Source organism: Pleurodeles waltl, chromosome 4_2, assembly GCF_031143425.1.
Source record: "Pleurodeles waltl isolate 20211129_DDA chromosome 4_2, aPleWal1.hap1.20221129, whole genome shotgun sequence".
Lineage (NCBI taxonomy): Eukaryota > Metazoa > Chordata > Amphibia > Caudata > Salamandridae > Pleurodeles > Pleurodeles waltl.
Window position 1 is genome coordinate 46,339,516 of NC_090443.1, and position 16,486 is coordinate 46,356,001.

A 16,486-nucleotide genomic window follows, 5' to 3' on the forward strand; every position below is an offset into this window, starting at 1 on the left:
CTCATCCTCTCTCTGACAAACAACACAACGGCCACCAAGGACAAGTTTCAAAGATGCATGAAGGATGTGGCCGCCTGGATGAACCACAACTGTCTCAAGCTCAAGACAGAAGTACTAGTCTTTGGGAAAGACAAGGACACCCTATGGAACAACGAATGGTGACCACCTGAGCTAAGTCCTACCCATAAACCTTACGAACATGCCCGCAACCTCGGCATCATTCGACAGCCAGCTATCCATGAAGAAACAGGTCATCGGTGTTTCCTCTGCTTGCTTCCTCACCCTGTGCATGCTCAGGAAAGTCTTCAGATGGCTCCCACCCAACACCAGGCGAACTGTCACACAGGCTCATGTAAGCAGCAGACTTGACAATGGCAACTCTCTCTACATAGGAATCACCGCCCAACTCATGAGGAAACTCCGGACCCTCCAGAACACAGCAGCCAGACTCATCCAGACCTCCCCAGAAAGACGCACATCTCCCTTGACCTCAGGAAACTCCATTGGCTACCAGACGCAAAGAGATGCCAGTTCAAGCTGCTAATCCTTGCTTAAAAAGGGGCTACACAAGAAAGGACTGGCGTACCCCAACAATAGAGTGATTTTCCACCAACCTACCAGAGAACTCCGTTCCAGATCTTTCTCTCTCTGGCAGCTACCCAGCACATCCTCAGGGCAAACAGCGGAGGCCACTCCTTCTCCCACCTGAAGGTTAAGACCTGGAACACCCTCCCCCTGCACCTCATAGCCTCACCATCGCTCCAACAGTTAAGGAAGAACCTCAAGACTTGGATGTTCAATCAACAGGAACAGGCAGCGTGATCCTGCAGCACAGCCCCCACAGCGCCTCGAGACCCTCACCTGTGAAGCAGCTGCGGAATACAAATCCTAACTGATTGATTGCTGACTCTGCCTAGTGCTTTTGTAAGAGTATGTTAAAGAGAGACAGGATAGCTAGCAGAAAACTCATTAAAATGAAACTCCAAGATAAAACCAATGATTGCCTCTAAATGGGAACATAATTTCCCCCCTCCCTGATGATGCTTGGCCCAATGCCCTGTTGACAATTCCATCTACCATTTCAGTAGTTTGGAACCAGGGTCAATCATCTGTCCACAACATATTGTCTGTTTTTGAGGATGATGAGAACATTTTTTGCTTATCTTCCAGCCAACACTCATTTGTTCCTTAGTAGTATTCTTGCTTATAAAAACTTTGTTTTTTTTATTTCAGCCCGATGAAGCAATAGGATTCACAAAACACATGTCGGCTGGCATTATATCTGTTTTATGCTTGTAGAGAATCAGAGTCGAAGTCTCCACTACTAGTTACTTTCACTTGTGAATTGTGCCCAACAAGAAACAGTTGTTGGCGTTTCTATGTGTTGATGGAATAATTCTAAGAAATGTGTATCCATAATCAATGTTTGTAAATTAGATTAGGCTATGAATGTATTCTGTTCTGAACAAATTGAATGTACTATGTTCTGATGAAAACATGATAGAAGTATGTAATTCATATTATCTATGAATATCAATAATAAAATCTGAGATGTGGTATTCAAAGAACCTGCATTTGAAGAATTATTTCGGGGTTCCTGCTCCATTCAAATTTCTTTGCTGTTTATACTTCTGATGATAGTTGGCAGCGATCATACTGGGGTGCATCTTTACGCTGGACAGATTATCCCTCTTAGTTGCCCAGTTTAATTACTTATTCATTGTATTAGGGACATGTTGGCCTGTCTATACTGTACAAAAGAAAAGGCGGTCATTGTACTACAGTATAAGGGGTGTTGATGGTATGCTAGTGAAACGTTCAACTATGCTAGCATGGCACTGCTATGTAAGGGGACAGTTCTTATGTATAAACAACAGGCTGGCATGGTATATCGTGTAAAGGGCAGTATGCAGAAGCATCTGCTGTATATGTTGCATGGCACTACTACATAAAATGGATCACAAGACACTGCAGTAAGAGGGCAAAGGCTGGCTTGCCATCGAAATATAATGAGTCAATATGGTGTGCTAACCTTATTTAGCGGGTAAGCTAGTATTGTGCTGTTGTATCAGGGGAATGAATGAAGTGAGCTGCAGTATAATTAGACAGGCTAGTATGGTACACACATGTAAAATAGCAAGTTGGCATGGTTTGGAGTATGAAGGCAGGCTGCAATGGCACTTCAGAATTAGGTAAGAGGCTTGCATGACTGCTTCATATAGCGATAGTCTGGCATGTTTGTATAAGCAGCCATGTTGGCAAGGCAATACCGTAACTCACCAGTGTGGCTGCGCTTGTGCACCATAAGCACGTTGGGGCCAATGCAAACCATGCCGCAGATGTCACACTTCAGTTTCCCGTTTGGCAGTCGGATACCACCAGGTGAAGGAGGATCCTGGCCCAAGCCATCGCAGTACCCTAGTGGTTCGCCGAGTGAATCTTCTACAATGACACTGTCCTCCTTTTCACTCATGCGGTCATCCTGACCCAGAAGCCGGCCTTCCTCCTCATCACTGTACATCTCAACCTTGATGGAATTTGCTGCATGAACAGGGAAGGTAAACATTGACTCAGAAAGTTGTTCAATATTTCTCAGGCATTTCTAATGGGGGGGAGCAACTATTACAGATTAATACCCTGAAAATTAAAGGTAAGTTAAGGTTGACAGCTTGTCAATAGTAGCTACACAGCAAAACCTGACAAGCCTTGAAATTTACAAGTTCATGTTCATTCTCACCAGCCAAATAGCAATCTTAATTCCCATTCTATCTTCACTTGTGAAATGGGGAAATCAGTTGTTAACTACAAGGAATCAAATAACTATGTGGATGACTTTGTAAGACTTCAGAACATTGTGTGACTAGCTGGAGTGATTGAATAGAAATGCCAAGATCTTAATTGTTTTATTGGACGCGGTATTCTAAAGGAGTGACAATGATACTAAGGGCATCACTGGTCAATCTTTTGCTATGGTCATGTGGTGTTAACACATACTTCTTATTTGGTTGTTGGTATTGTGTTGGTACATGTTTTTGGCATCAGAAATTTGTATTTAATTTCTGTTATTACAGATTTTGTAAAGTGGCATTGTGTGCATGAGCATAAACACAATTGATGTTCATAATAGTGCATGGTAAATGAAAGAATAAAACACTAAACAAGTATCTTGGATGTCATCAAACACTACAGCCCCCAGGGTGCACTGATGGAGTCTGTAAAAGTATGCATGTAATGTTCAGTCAGTAGTCACAATATTATGTGGCATAAGATGATTGGTTATTCAAAAATTGTTTTTACTGGTTTCATGATTTCATAATTTCAATCTATTTGTTCTTCATGGTTAGTAACCCAATCAAGTATCCCAAATTCATACGTTTACAATACTTGTAATTATACAAAGAGCCCCAGTGCATTTTGGACTGTACAGCCATAATCTTGGGGAAATTCTAATATTTTCTCATACATCCATTGGAGACAGTTGGCTTGAACAGGAAAGCAGAAAAGAGTGAACAGGCTTCTAATGTTGTGAGCAGTGCTCTTCTCTGTGAAAGACTAACCAGGCCTCAAAAAATCATAAAAATTTTAGTAGACCTGCAGGTCGAGCAGCTTGAATAATCTATGCGACTTAACTGTAATGTACTTGACCCAGAAACGGGTCTCATATTGTGTGAGCCTAAGCAAATATTTTTTTTACAATCACCTTTTTCTTCATTCTCACATATGAGTGCACTTTCAAATATGTAAGTTCAGCATTTTTGCTGTGAAAAAAATCCTCTTTTGTTTGATTAAATACACTAAACGTTTGCTCCATGTATAATAAATCTAGCCCACATATAGGGTACACATGATCCATGCATGACTTGCCTCTTAGTTTACTAATAGCTTTGCCATCAGGGCAGGAGTGTTTCTCAGTTTATGTTTAAACACTCACTTTTAATAAATATATTACTAAAGCATGACGTGGTAGCGCATTTGTCATTTACAGACAGTAAATTTCCAAGAAATGTCCAAAAACCTTCCAACTAACTTGTAGATTTACTGATAAAAACTATATAGTGTATTAACAATAATCTGTGAAAATTGGGTTTCAGAAAACATTTATCCTTTACTCATCAACTAAAGTATTCTGACTTTTTTAATTCTATTAAAGTATTTTTTCATCACACAGAAGTAGAAAAAAATGGTCTTTCACAGCTACTGAAATATATTTAGAAATGTTTGTAAAGTTAACAAATATAGAAATGCATGTGTTAGGAAAAACTAGATACCAAAAGCCTTTCATTTCACATAGGTCAGACAGTTCACCTTACAAATTCATGGAACTCTGCAGTCACAAGGAAAAGTATTTGCATTGCAAGAGGACAAACTGACTCTTGACCTCTGTCTCTGAACACAGAGCAAATGTGACAAGAATAAGATTTAAAGGCATCTTAATTGCTAATTCAGTTTCTGACTAAACAGAACACCTGTTCTTTGACAAGTTGCTAGAAGGGAGTGGAATCTAAAAATAGCTCGACCACATAAAATAAAACTCTCCATAGCAAGTGGTGGAGTGGATTTTTAGAGCCCTGCTAACACTTATTAAATACAAACATACACCACGGAGGCATCTTGGCGCTAGAAGAATTAGAGAAGGAAAAATGGAAAAACATAATGGCAGTATCTTACAGACTAATTGGAAATGAAATTAACAAGTACATCACAACAGTTTTATATTTCAAGACAAATCATTTTTTGAGAAAGACTTGGATAGCCACAATTGCGTGAAGGGCACTTAGTAACTAGCTGCATCCCATAAAGGCTTGAACTAAAAAAGGCTTTCATAGCCTCCAAGCCTGATTGCAAAACACACCAAGGAGTAAATTTAGTAACATAAGCCAAGCGAGCAAAACTGCTGATCTCTTTATGAGCCAGAAATCGAGATTTAAAAAGTACTGGAGCACTTTATGCCTGGCTTTAGTGATGTTCTCGAATGTTTGCATTCCAAGCGCTTGCCGTGTGGCTGCATTCTGGACCACTGAAGCCTGAAGAAAAATGTAACAGACAAGTCTAAAAAACAGGCACTAAGATAACTGATCCTTGAAAGGATGAATGATGCAACTGAGAAGTTTCATTTGGTAGGAGCATGCAGACACTACTGAGTTTATTTGTGTCTCCAAAGGAAGATTTTTGTTATTTTTAAGGTCTAACTTTTTCACCACATTGACCAGGTTAGATGGAGACTCCAGGCTTGCAAGCCAGCAGAAACTGACTTTCGCTAAGGAGTCAAGGCCACACATTAAAATTTCAGTTTTGTCCATGTTCGATTTTAAGAGCACAGTGGGGCAAAGCAAAACAGAAGAGTGTTGTCAGTATATGCCATGCAGTTCAGATTAAAGCAACAAATATGAAGAATTTGAGTCTTACAGAGATGGTAAACAAGATTAGTGACAGTGAGGAACCTGCAGCCTCTGCATTTCCCTTGAGTTAGCTTGGACTTAAAATGGGTCTTTGAAAACAAGTTACTTCAACTTGTCAAAGCCAAAGAAAGCCAAGCAAGGGCAGCCCCTGAAAGGACTACCTATGGCACAGAATTAATAATGATAGCATGATCACCTGTATCAGAGGCTGCAGAGAGGTTCAAAAGGATGAGAACTACAGATGACCACTGACCAGACTCAACTTTACTTCGTCCAAGATTGAGATCACAGCACTTTCGGTCCCCATCTGAAGTTGAAACCTAGTTTGAGCCTCATCCAAAAGATTACTTATTCTAAGTGGTTTGAAAGCCACTTAGCAAAATAATTCTCCCCTACATTTGAGATCAAAGGGAGAAGCGCTATATGCCTGTCAATGGACACCAACAAGATTGGGTTTTTTCAATTGGGGTTTGACTAAACTCTTTAGACAATACTGGAACCTGGCCAGGTGCACAAAATAGTTCAGGATGACTGCGACTGCAAACATCACTATTTTTGCCATATTATGTGCATTTCTTGCAGAGCAAATATCATCAGGAGATGCGGGCCTAATAGATTTTAGTAATAGGATTGTATATCTTACTGAATTGGTGGTATACAATCCTCTTTGAAAATTTCTAATGTGTTTAGGTGGTCAACTCGTCTCGAAAATATACCTTGTCTACCACTAAACTTTGTTAAAGCATTATGCAAGACTAAGTCCCTTTTAATTATCTGAACCATGTTAGTAAAATACAAAGCAATTTGTCACATAGTTCTAAGTAGGAGTTACTGAGCTAGCTAAACAAGAGGGCTTAGTAAGTAAGGGCTCAGTTTTAAGCAAGGTGCGTGCGGAATTAAAGGAGTCTTTAATTAGGGTTCCAAAATAGGAACTGCTTGCTTGAGTGATCAGGGGTGTGGAATTCATATAGCCCGACACCCATTGGGGTCAAGTGTAACAAGCTTTCTTATTTATTCTGTCCTTTGGACAAGTAGGTCCAACCTCATGCAGCACAAACACTTTGGCTGCTAGTTTACAGTACCCCCATTATGAACCAAGTAAGGGCATTGTCTGCAGTTAAAGTGATATTTGTGACCCTATGCTAATGTTGTTCAAACTTGTATTTATGGTTCATTAATGCAAACTCTTTATTATTAGAGTGACCACTAACAAAATGTTGTGAGCTTGGACTGCACTACTAACCATGGTTCCAATACAAATATGTGCACACACATTTTCAAAGTTTAACAATATGAGGCTACATATAGTGCTCCCAGCATGCTCTCTGGTTTGATGCAAATATTTGCAGAAGCTTGAAAGCAAGATTGGTGATTTTTGCTTTCAAAATAAAATGTTCACAAAAATGCAACTATGAAAAAAAAGGTTTTGCTAAACTACAGTGAAACGTAGGCTCCATTTCTTTGAAGCATCATTTAGAAAAATGTGTTGATGCATGCTGGTATTCAAAAAAAATATTCATAATGGAAAAATCAGTGTAACTTGTTCCAACAAATTTATAGGAAACATGAAATAAGCAAGCTTTGGCAAAGCCAAGAGGTCTGACAATGGTGGTCAGCCTTTTGGCTTTGTCAATGCGTGTCTTGTTTTTAAATGGATTTTGTAAATCTTTATTGTTGGGGGAGCTGCTGGACCCTCACCATCATTACAAACACTGGCAAAAAGATTTTTTATCTCAGAAAGCACATCTTGCCACAATAGTTCAGGGCACTTAACAAAACTGCTTTGTGTGTCCATATGCTTCTTGTAAAAAGGCTGCCACTCACAGTGACGCCAGCTGATAAGAGGAGAGCCAGATAGAATTGAAATAAAAACAAAATCTTAAAGAAAATCACAAAGGGGCACCCAAGGTATTTGTCCTTGCATTAGTGCAGATTTATGTCTTTCATTAATTCACAAGAATTTACAGAAGTAGGCCATGAAATCGTACTCCTAGAAAATATTTGTGAACTGCATTTTAGCACAAGCAAATATGCATGTGTAGATTTGCTCATGCAAAAATCTGTTGAGTGCTTACAAGTTCTCTTTCCTTTCAAGCACTTTTTTTCCCACCTCTGGAAGAAGTTTTACTCTGCCCTTGTCAGGAGTAAATTTCCAGCCCTTCTCAGTATGGGAAAAGATTATAGAAGAGCTGGTGAAAACCCCTACAACATGAAAGTTAGTAAGTTTACATAGACTGAAAAGGGCATTCCAACCCTGGAACTATTGCTTACCCCTATCTTCTGCCCCTGCATGTAGATCTACTGAAATGTGGCAAAATAAGGGAATTGCTACTATTCAAACCTTACAGTAGTATGCACCCTGGCATAATCAGAGAGGCTATTATCAGAGCTCTTGTATAATGATATTGCTGCCATAATTTGTCACCGCACTACATGGCACCAAAATGAAAAGTGTTCTTTAAAAAAAAATGTTTTATAGGGCAAGTAGATTTATGAAGCAACGTGTCCCATGGACAAGTAAACATTTTATAAAACTCCACACCCCTGGTGATGTAATTTTTGTATCTTCTAAAATGCGATTTACAAGTTAACAAAGTAGTGTTGTCATAGGTTGACGTCCGTTTATTTCAGCTTGTCTGACAATTCATTTTTCAGCTTTAAGATAGGCTGAAAACCAAGATTGAGAAGTTCGCTTAGGAAGAGCTTTGTTAGTAGCCGTCTGGACAGTTTCTTTAAAAGCCAAAGATAAATAAAAATGTAAAGAAAAAGAAAGAAATTTCAGGGTCCACCGTTAAAGACAAAGTTACCCAACCCTCTGAGAATTTGTGGGAGGATTTGGTAGCTCGATGTAACTCCAACATAAAGAGGAAATAGGTTTGATTAGCCGTGTGTCCTTTTTGCAGGGAATAGTAGATAAAATATCAAATGTGACCTGGAAATGGTCTGACTTTAATCAACCAGATGACGCAAAAACAAGGTCTACTGTGTGGTCACCTTGGTGTGTTGGCTGATTAAGAATTTGTATTAGGCATAACCTAGTCAGAACGAAGAATGTGAAGTGCCTGACTGAGAATTAAACCAAAGCTTAATATCATCCAGGATAATCACATGGGAATAGATAGCCAATAAAACGTTAACAACTTCTTATGCAAGGCTGTTAAAATGGAGGGAATACTGTAAATGATCAAAAGATAAACGAAAGACTAATAAGGCCAATTTACAGTCCTCCTCAGAAAGCATCCGGTGTTCCACTAAATTATCTGCCGTAATCTTCAAGTGATCTTTATAAATTAGAAGAACTCCACCCCTGACCTGTTTTTCTTGTCTTTACATTTCACGTTAAAGCCTGTGGGAATAGCACTAATAATATCTGGACAAGAGAATTTATACATCCAGATCCTAGTCAGCATGCACAAATCTATACTGCAATCATTAAGTAACAAAATACGCTCTTCTTAGTGTTTGGAAAGAGAGCTAAAAAAAAGAAAAAAAGGAAAAGTAAGGTAGCAGTAGCGTAGGCAGGTGCTGATAGGCTTGCCTTTGTTGTCCAAGCGGCATGTCCGTTGTGGGTTTGAGCATCACCCCTGCTTATGAGGTTATGTTGCTTGTTGGTTCACATGCACAAATTAAGTGCTTGCACACTATATCGCTAACCCCCAAGATGGCCACAGCAAAAAAAAAAAAAAAAAAGAGAAAGTAATTGAAGGAGTATGCAACCGTAAAAATAACCACCCCCCCACCCTGTCAAAGTGTAAACAAAAGCAAAGTTTGAGCCTCTTACCAAGACAGAGTCCCTTAAGAACATAACACCTGTGCAGTTCCCCTGCAGTCTTAAACAGAAAACAGTCCCACTACCGTTCAATTAACCACCAAGCAGATAGTTTTTTTTAACCCTTATTAATAGCAACAAGAAAGTACTTAAACAGTTTAAAGATTAACACAGTTTAACCCCTTCGCTGCCAGGCCTTGTCCCCTCCTCTGCCGAGCCTTTTTTTGGCTATTTGGGGCAGTTTGCGCTTAGGCCCTCATAACTTTTTCTTCACATAGGCTACCCATGCCAAATTTGCATCCTTTTTTCCAACATCCTAGGGATTCTAGAGGTACCCAGACATTGTGGGTTCCCCTGAAGGAGACCAAGAAATTAGCGAAAATACAGCAAAAATTTCGTTTTTTTTTACAAAAAAATGGGAAAAAAGGGCTGCAGAAGAAGGCTTGTGGTTTTTTCCCTGAGAATTGCATCAACAAAGGGTTTGCGGTGCTAAAATCACAATATTCCCAGCTTTCAGGAACAGGCAGACTTGAATCACAAAACCCCATTTTTCAACACAATTTCGGCATTTTACTGGGACATACCCCATTTTTACTATTTTCTTGTGCTTTCAGCCTCCTTCCAGTTAGTGACCGCAATGGGTGTGAAACCAATGCTGGATCCCAGAAAGCTAAACATTTCTGAAAAGTAGACAAAATTCTGAGTTCAGCAAGGGGTAAGTTGTGTAGATCCTACAAGGGTTTCCCACAAAAAATAACAGCTGAAATAAAAAAAATACTGAAATTGAGGTAAAAAACCAGCCATTTTTCTCCACGTTTTACTCTGTAACTGTTTCCTGCGATGTCAGATTTTTTAAAGCAATATACCGTTACGTCAGCTGGACTCTTCTGGTTGCGGGGATATATAGGGCTTGGCGGTTCATCAAGAACCCTAGGTACCCAGAGCCAATAAATGAGCTGCACCTTGCAATGGGTTTTCATTCTATACCGGGTATACAGCAATTCATTTGCTGAAATATAAAGAGTGAAAAATAGGTATCAAGAAAACCTTTGTATTTCCAAAATGGCCACAGGATAAGGTGTTGAGAAGCAGTGGTTATTTGCACATCTCTGAATTCTGGGGTCCCCATACTAGCATGTGAATTATAGGGCATTTCTCAAATAGACATCTTTTTTTTACACACTGTCTTACATTTGGAAGGAAAAAATGCAGAGAAAGCCAAGGGGCAATAACACTTGTTTCGCTATTCTGTGTTCCACAAGTCTCCCGATAAAAATGGTACCTCACTTGCGTGGGTAGGCCTAGCGCCGCGACAGGAAACACAAAATGGACATATCACATTTTCAGAAAGAAAACAGAGGTGTTTTTTAACAAAGTGCCTTGCTGTGGATTTTGGCCTCTAGCTCAGCCGGCACCTGGGGAAACCTAGCAAACCTGAGCATTTTGGAAAACTAGACACCTAGGGGAATCCAAGATGGGGTGACTTGTGGGGCTCTGACCAGGTTCTGTTACCCAGAATCCTTTGCAAACCTCAAAATTTGGTTAAAAAAAAACACTTTTTCCTCTCATTTCGGTGACAGAAAGTTCTGGAATCTGAGAGGAGCCATAAATTTCCTTCCACCCAGCATTCCCTCAAGTCCCCTGATAAAAATGGTACCTCACTTGTGTGGGTAGGCCTAGCGCCCGCGACAGGATATGCCCCAAAACACAACGTGGACTCATCACATTTTCCCAAAGAAAACAGACCTGTTTTTTGCAAAGTGCCTACCTGTGGATTTTGGCCTCTAGCTCAGCCGACACCTAGGAAAACCTACCAAACCTGTGCATTTTTGAAAACTAGACACCTAGGGGAATCCAAGATGGGGTGACTTGTGGAGCTCTCACCAGGTTCTGTTACCCAGAATCCTTTGCAAACCTCACAATTTGGCAAAAAAAACACTTTTTCCTCGCATTTCGGCGACAGAAAGTTCTGGAATCTGAGAGGAGCCACAAATTTCCTTCCATCCAGCGTTCCCCCAAGTCTCCCGATAAAAATGGTACCTCACTTGTGTAGGTGGGCCAAGTGCTTGTGACAGGGAAGAGCCAAAAACCTGTCGAAGTTGAGGGGGAACCAAAGCGGGTCCAAAAGGGCAGTTTGAGAAAAAAACATTTTTAGGCTGACAAGTGCAGCAGAATTATTTTCAGTATAGATGCGACAATGCTGGGTGGTAGGAATTGTGTGGATTCCTGCAGATTCTGGAAGGTTCCATCACAAAAATGTGTGATTTCCAGCAAAGTTGGAGGTCTGCAGGGCATTGTGGGTAAAAAAAATAGTGCGGGGTGCCCGTGAAGCACACCACCCTGGAATCACCCAGATGTTTAGTTTTCAGATGTGTCTAGGTCTTGTGGATTTTTCTACATGGCAGGGTCCCAAAGTCCATAAAGTGCAGCCCTCACCATTCCAAGTGGGACGATTTTCGGAGTTAGCCAAGCTCTAATGGCCCAAATGTAAAACGAAAACCCCAAATAATGAAATGTCCTCTTGCTTGCCGTGGAATAAGATGTTTTAGTGTGCGGGGGAGAGCTGAAAGACTGTTACCCCCTTCAGTTGGGGTGGGGGCATAACCAGGCCCATACTGGTTGGTAGCCACCACCCCACTATTTTTTTTTTTATTCCCTTGCATCTAGTAGACTTTCTGCTCCCCACGGTGTGGTTCGGGGGTAATTGCCCCATCTGCCCACTGGTGGGCAGAACAACGTTGTCCCCATTTATTTGGAGTGGGGGTATGGCCACACCCCACCCTCTTATTTTGAAAAAAAAAAAAATCTTCCCTGGTCTCTGGTGGGCTTTCTGCCCCCCTTTGGGGGCAGATGGGCCTTCCAAATATAAGCTAATCTGCCCCCAAAGAGGGCAGATATGGCCAACAGTAATGTGCCCATATGGGGAGCGACCCTTGCCCAAGGGGCTGCCCCCCCAAACAAAACACACACACCAATCCCTGGTGCCTAAGTGGTTTCTGCCCCCCCCCCCACCTCCAGGGACAGATCGGCCTAATAGAAATAAGCCGATCTGCCCCCAAGGGGAGGAGAAATGGCCTAAAATAAATTTGTCCCCCACCCCTCCAGGGGAGCGACCCTTGCCTAAGGGGTCACTTCCCTTGCGTGAAATTGGCACCAAAAAAAAAATCCCCAGTGCCTAGTGGTTTCTGCCCCCTTTGGGGGCAGATCGGCCTAATAAAAATAGGCTGATCTACCCCCAAGGGGGGCAGAAATGGCCTAAAATAAATTTGCACCCCCAGGGGAACAACCCTTACCAAAGGGGTCGCTCCGCTTGTGTGAAATTGACGCAAAAAAATAAAGATTCCTGGTGTCTAGTGGTTTCTGCCCCCCTTGAGGTTAGATTGGCGTGGCAAAAATTGGCCGATCTGCCCCCAAAGGGGGCAGAAATGGCCTAAATACAATTTGCCCCTCCAGGGGAGCGACCCTTGCCTAAGGGGTCGCTCCCCATCTGTAAAACAACAACAATAAAAAAAAAATCCCCAGTGCCTAGTGGTTTCTGCCCCTTTTGGGGGCAAATCAGCCCAATTAAAATAGGCTGATCTGCCCCCCAGCGGGGCAGAAATGGCCTAAAATAAATTTGCCCCCCCCCCGGGGAGCGACCCTTGCCTAAGGGGTTGCGACCCTTGCCTAAGGGGTTGCGACCCTTGCGTGAAATTCACTGGTGTCTAGTGGTTTCTGACCCCCTTGGGGGCAGATGGGCCTCATAAAAATAGGCCAATCTGCCCCTAAGGGGGGCAGAAATGGCCTAAATATAATTTGCCCCTAGGGGAGCGACCCTTGCCTCCCCACCACAAAAAAAAAAAACTACAAAAACAAATTATCCCTGGCGCCTAGAGGTTTCTGCCCCAGGGGGGCAGAAAAGACCTTAAAAAAAAAAATGCACTGGTGTCTAGTGGGTATTTTAGCAGCCGGATCGCTTCGCAATCCAGCTGCTAAAATGCTCAGAGAGACTTCAAAGGGAAGGAAATTCATTTCCTTCCCTTTGAAGCCTCTCAGGCCTCCTCCATGTGATCAGAACATTTCTCTTTCGATCGCGCTGGAAGTTGAGCTTCCAGCGCCATGGGAGGAGGCCTGTGTGAGGTCTGCGCGCAATCGCGCGCTGACGTCACAGGGGAGGTGCGGGGGGCTGTCGGGGTGGAAGAGGAAGGGCTTCCCCTTCCATCCCTGCCTGTGCCCAGGACGTAATGGTTACATCCACGGCACAGAAGCAGTTAAGAAAAATATTTTTGTAAGCGCTAGAGGTTTAAAAAAAGCAAGAGATTTAAAAAAACAACAAGAGATTAAAAAAGAATCAGCCCCTCACTCTCTAAATGCGTGTCTGCACATCAGCCCTGCTTATGGGGTGTTGGTCCTTGCACATGCTTGAAGCAAATGCTTGAAAGTTTGAATGCTAACCCCCAAGATGGCAGCTGGAAAAAAAAGAAAGTCAACATGGTGGGAGTGAGAGTTAAGGTTGAAATTATTACTGTGTAGTGAAAGATGGAGTTAACCAAGTACTTGTAAGTGTATACATCTTGTCTCTAGCTTTATTGGTGGATCCGCTATGACCACTACTGTTAAACTTTGTTGGAAAAATGTTAAAGAGAAGGTTATTAGATTTGCATAGATTTACAGACCTTCTAATGGTTGAGTCCAGCATTAGTTTCAGTTTGCTGTATATATTTTTTGGCTCCTGCAGATGTTTGCAAACATCATTGTAACTGAGCAACTTACAGCTGTGCTTTACAAACAAGGCACAGGACAGCTATTTTTCCTGGCCTTGCTTTAAAACTGAATAGAGCAAGGAAGACCTGGGCAGTTGACACCTGCCCTGTGGCCTATCAAACTGTATTTTCTGATGGATAAAGGATGCCTGAGAAAAGTGACATCTAGTTCAGTGACCTGTTTGCGTTTATGACCAGAGCATCAGGTTAGCTGTATCCTATACATGGGATAACTATGCTGCAAAATAGGGCAGGCCAAGGAGCACCGGTTCTCCTGAGACCTGCTCAACAGCATGTATGCTGTTGACAAATGTCAGCTGTCCCCAGTCTCATTGAAGTTTACATTTCTGGAGTGTGAAGGAGGGTTTGCACCAGGTCATGTGCCCCTGATGTAGGGGGCCTGTCAAAGTAAACAGCTGGCCTAGGGGCTTTTAACAATTGTGACCATGGTCCCAGGGTAGCATTCAGTTGTGCTAGGCAACCTGCAGCTAAAAGGGCAAAAACCCAGCTTTCAGCTCCCTCAGTCCTCCTTGGCCCACACCATTTTTCAGACCAAGTCGCTCTATGACAGGTGACAACTTCCCGGGTGCCCTGTTTGCATCTACAACTGGGCCAAACGTCTTACGCCCAATTAACCCTCAACAAATGGGGATAAAGGATGTGACAGTTAACCTGTACCCTGTTAGCAAAAGTGAACAAGTCACCTTTGGATGGACCATAATTCCAGTGGCTCTGCATTTAGCTAAAGTACTTCTATTTACCTTCTTCCTCTATCTGCAGCCAAAAATGAAACTATTGCCATTTAACATCCTAATTTAATTCTGCCATGCCAATTCCAATACAACACCACTTTCCCCACCCCACCATTAGAGTTGATAGCTGCCTAACACAATCCCAAAAAAAGACAAAAGACACCCGCGGAGCAGTAACAAGAGAAAAACTAGAAGGGTCACCAAACATATCAAGGGTACTCAAACAGTCAGTGTAATAAGAATGTTAAGTTGGCCTGAATCATGGCAATAATTGCAATAAGGAGAGATTAATAAATCATATACAATTAACATGTAAACCCAATAAAAACCTCTATCAGAAATAAACATTTGGCATTAGACTTTAATGCTCAGAACAGCCCCTTGAGGACACCACAGAGAAAACAGCATTTGTAAGAAACTTGGTCATGTAACCATATAGTTAGACCCTTGAGGGCATAACAACATGAAAATAAATGTCAGAAATATTACAGTGTACCCATTTATTTACCCCCTAGAGAAACATGGTCATGTAACCATGTAGTTAGGCCCTAGAGGGCATAGGCACATGAAAGGAGAATGGCAGAAAGCAATGTAGTGCCCAATATATTTAGCCTCTAGAGGTGGCAGTGCATCACATACTTTGAAGGCTAATGGGCCTACTGCAATGATATAACAAACAAGGCCCTTACAACAAAATTACTGGCAGCTGCAAAACAAAAGTTCTAGCCACCTAGTGTGGGGACCCAGAGATCATGTAGACAGAAAGAGCAAGTCACAGTGAATGTTTTGAAGGCGGTCCCATTGACCTAGAACCACCACAGGCTGAGTTGTGAGCAAAAATGTTTTGTAAAAGGAATGCCCTTCAAAGTGTTATGGGGGCAAGTTTCTGTGCCGCGAATATTGCACTATGCTGATAAGTTGACTCTAATGCTTAGAACAGCCCCTAGAGGGCACCACAATGAAAATAGCATTTGTAAGAAGCAAGGTCATGTAACCATAAGAGTTAGCCCCTAGAGGGCATAAGTACATGAAAAGAAAATGGCAAAAAGTATAGCACTGTAGTCATATCTTTAGCCACTAGAGGGTGTAGTGTCTTAGACATTTTCTGAGCTAACAGGCCTACTGCTATGATACTGCAAACAATGTCCTTAAAACACAATCTACTCCCAGCTGTAAAACAAAAGTTCCAGCCATGAGAGAGCTTAAAAATATACAATGGTGGAAGGGGTTATTATTTTGGTGTCCCCACTAACCTAGTGTGGGGACCCAGAGATGATGTAGACTGAAAGAGCATGTCACTGTCGTGAAAGTTTTGGTGGTGGTCCCATTGTCCTAGGACTACCACAGGCTGAGTTATGAGCAAAAAATTTTTCTAAAAGTAATGGCCTGCAAAACATTATGGGGCGAGTTTCCTAAGTGCAATGAATATGGCAGTATCGGCTCTCCTGCAGTGTCGGGAAAGCTGCTTTAAGGATTTCTGTGTTTTTTTACGTAAAGCATTTATCAATTACAAGTGTTTTTGTGAAAGCAATGGAGTGTGAAGAGGCGAGCCAAAAGAAATTACTCTGATTAGGTAACAGTGTGAACGATGTGACCATCTCTTCAATACCGCCGATGGAGTTAGAGGTGTTCTGAGCTGTTCGTGTTATGAGCACTATGGTACATAAAGGGGAGAGACAAAAGAAAAAAATAGTTCACCCACGCTGAAGTATATCGGCAATCGTGCAATAATCCATGTAACAGGGTCAGTCTGCAAGGCAGTAAATAAGGTGCCCCAAGGCAAGACAAAAGTAAAGCATTTACCAATGACATCAAAGGATTTTT

The 16,486-nt window shown here is 41.9% G+C and overlaps 1 protein-coding gene across 6 annotated transcripts in view; it reads right to left on the bottom strand.

The window, feature by feature from the left end:
- IKZF4 (IKAROS family zinc finger 4) overlaps positions 1-16,486 on the bottom strand; it is a 179,523-nt gene that overhangs the window by 52,353 nt on the left and 110,684 nt on the right. For all 6 annotated transcript variants that reach the window (XM_069230592.1, XM_069230589.1, XM_069230590.1 and 3 more), the window contains one exon: positions 2,281-2,541. In XM_069230592.1, coding sequence (XP_069086693.1) covers positions 2,281-2,541 — 261 coding nt within the window. The remainder of the gene's footprint in view (positions 1-2,280; positions 2,542-16,486) is intronic.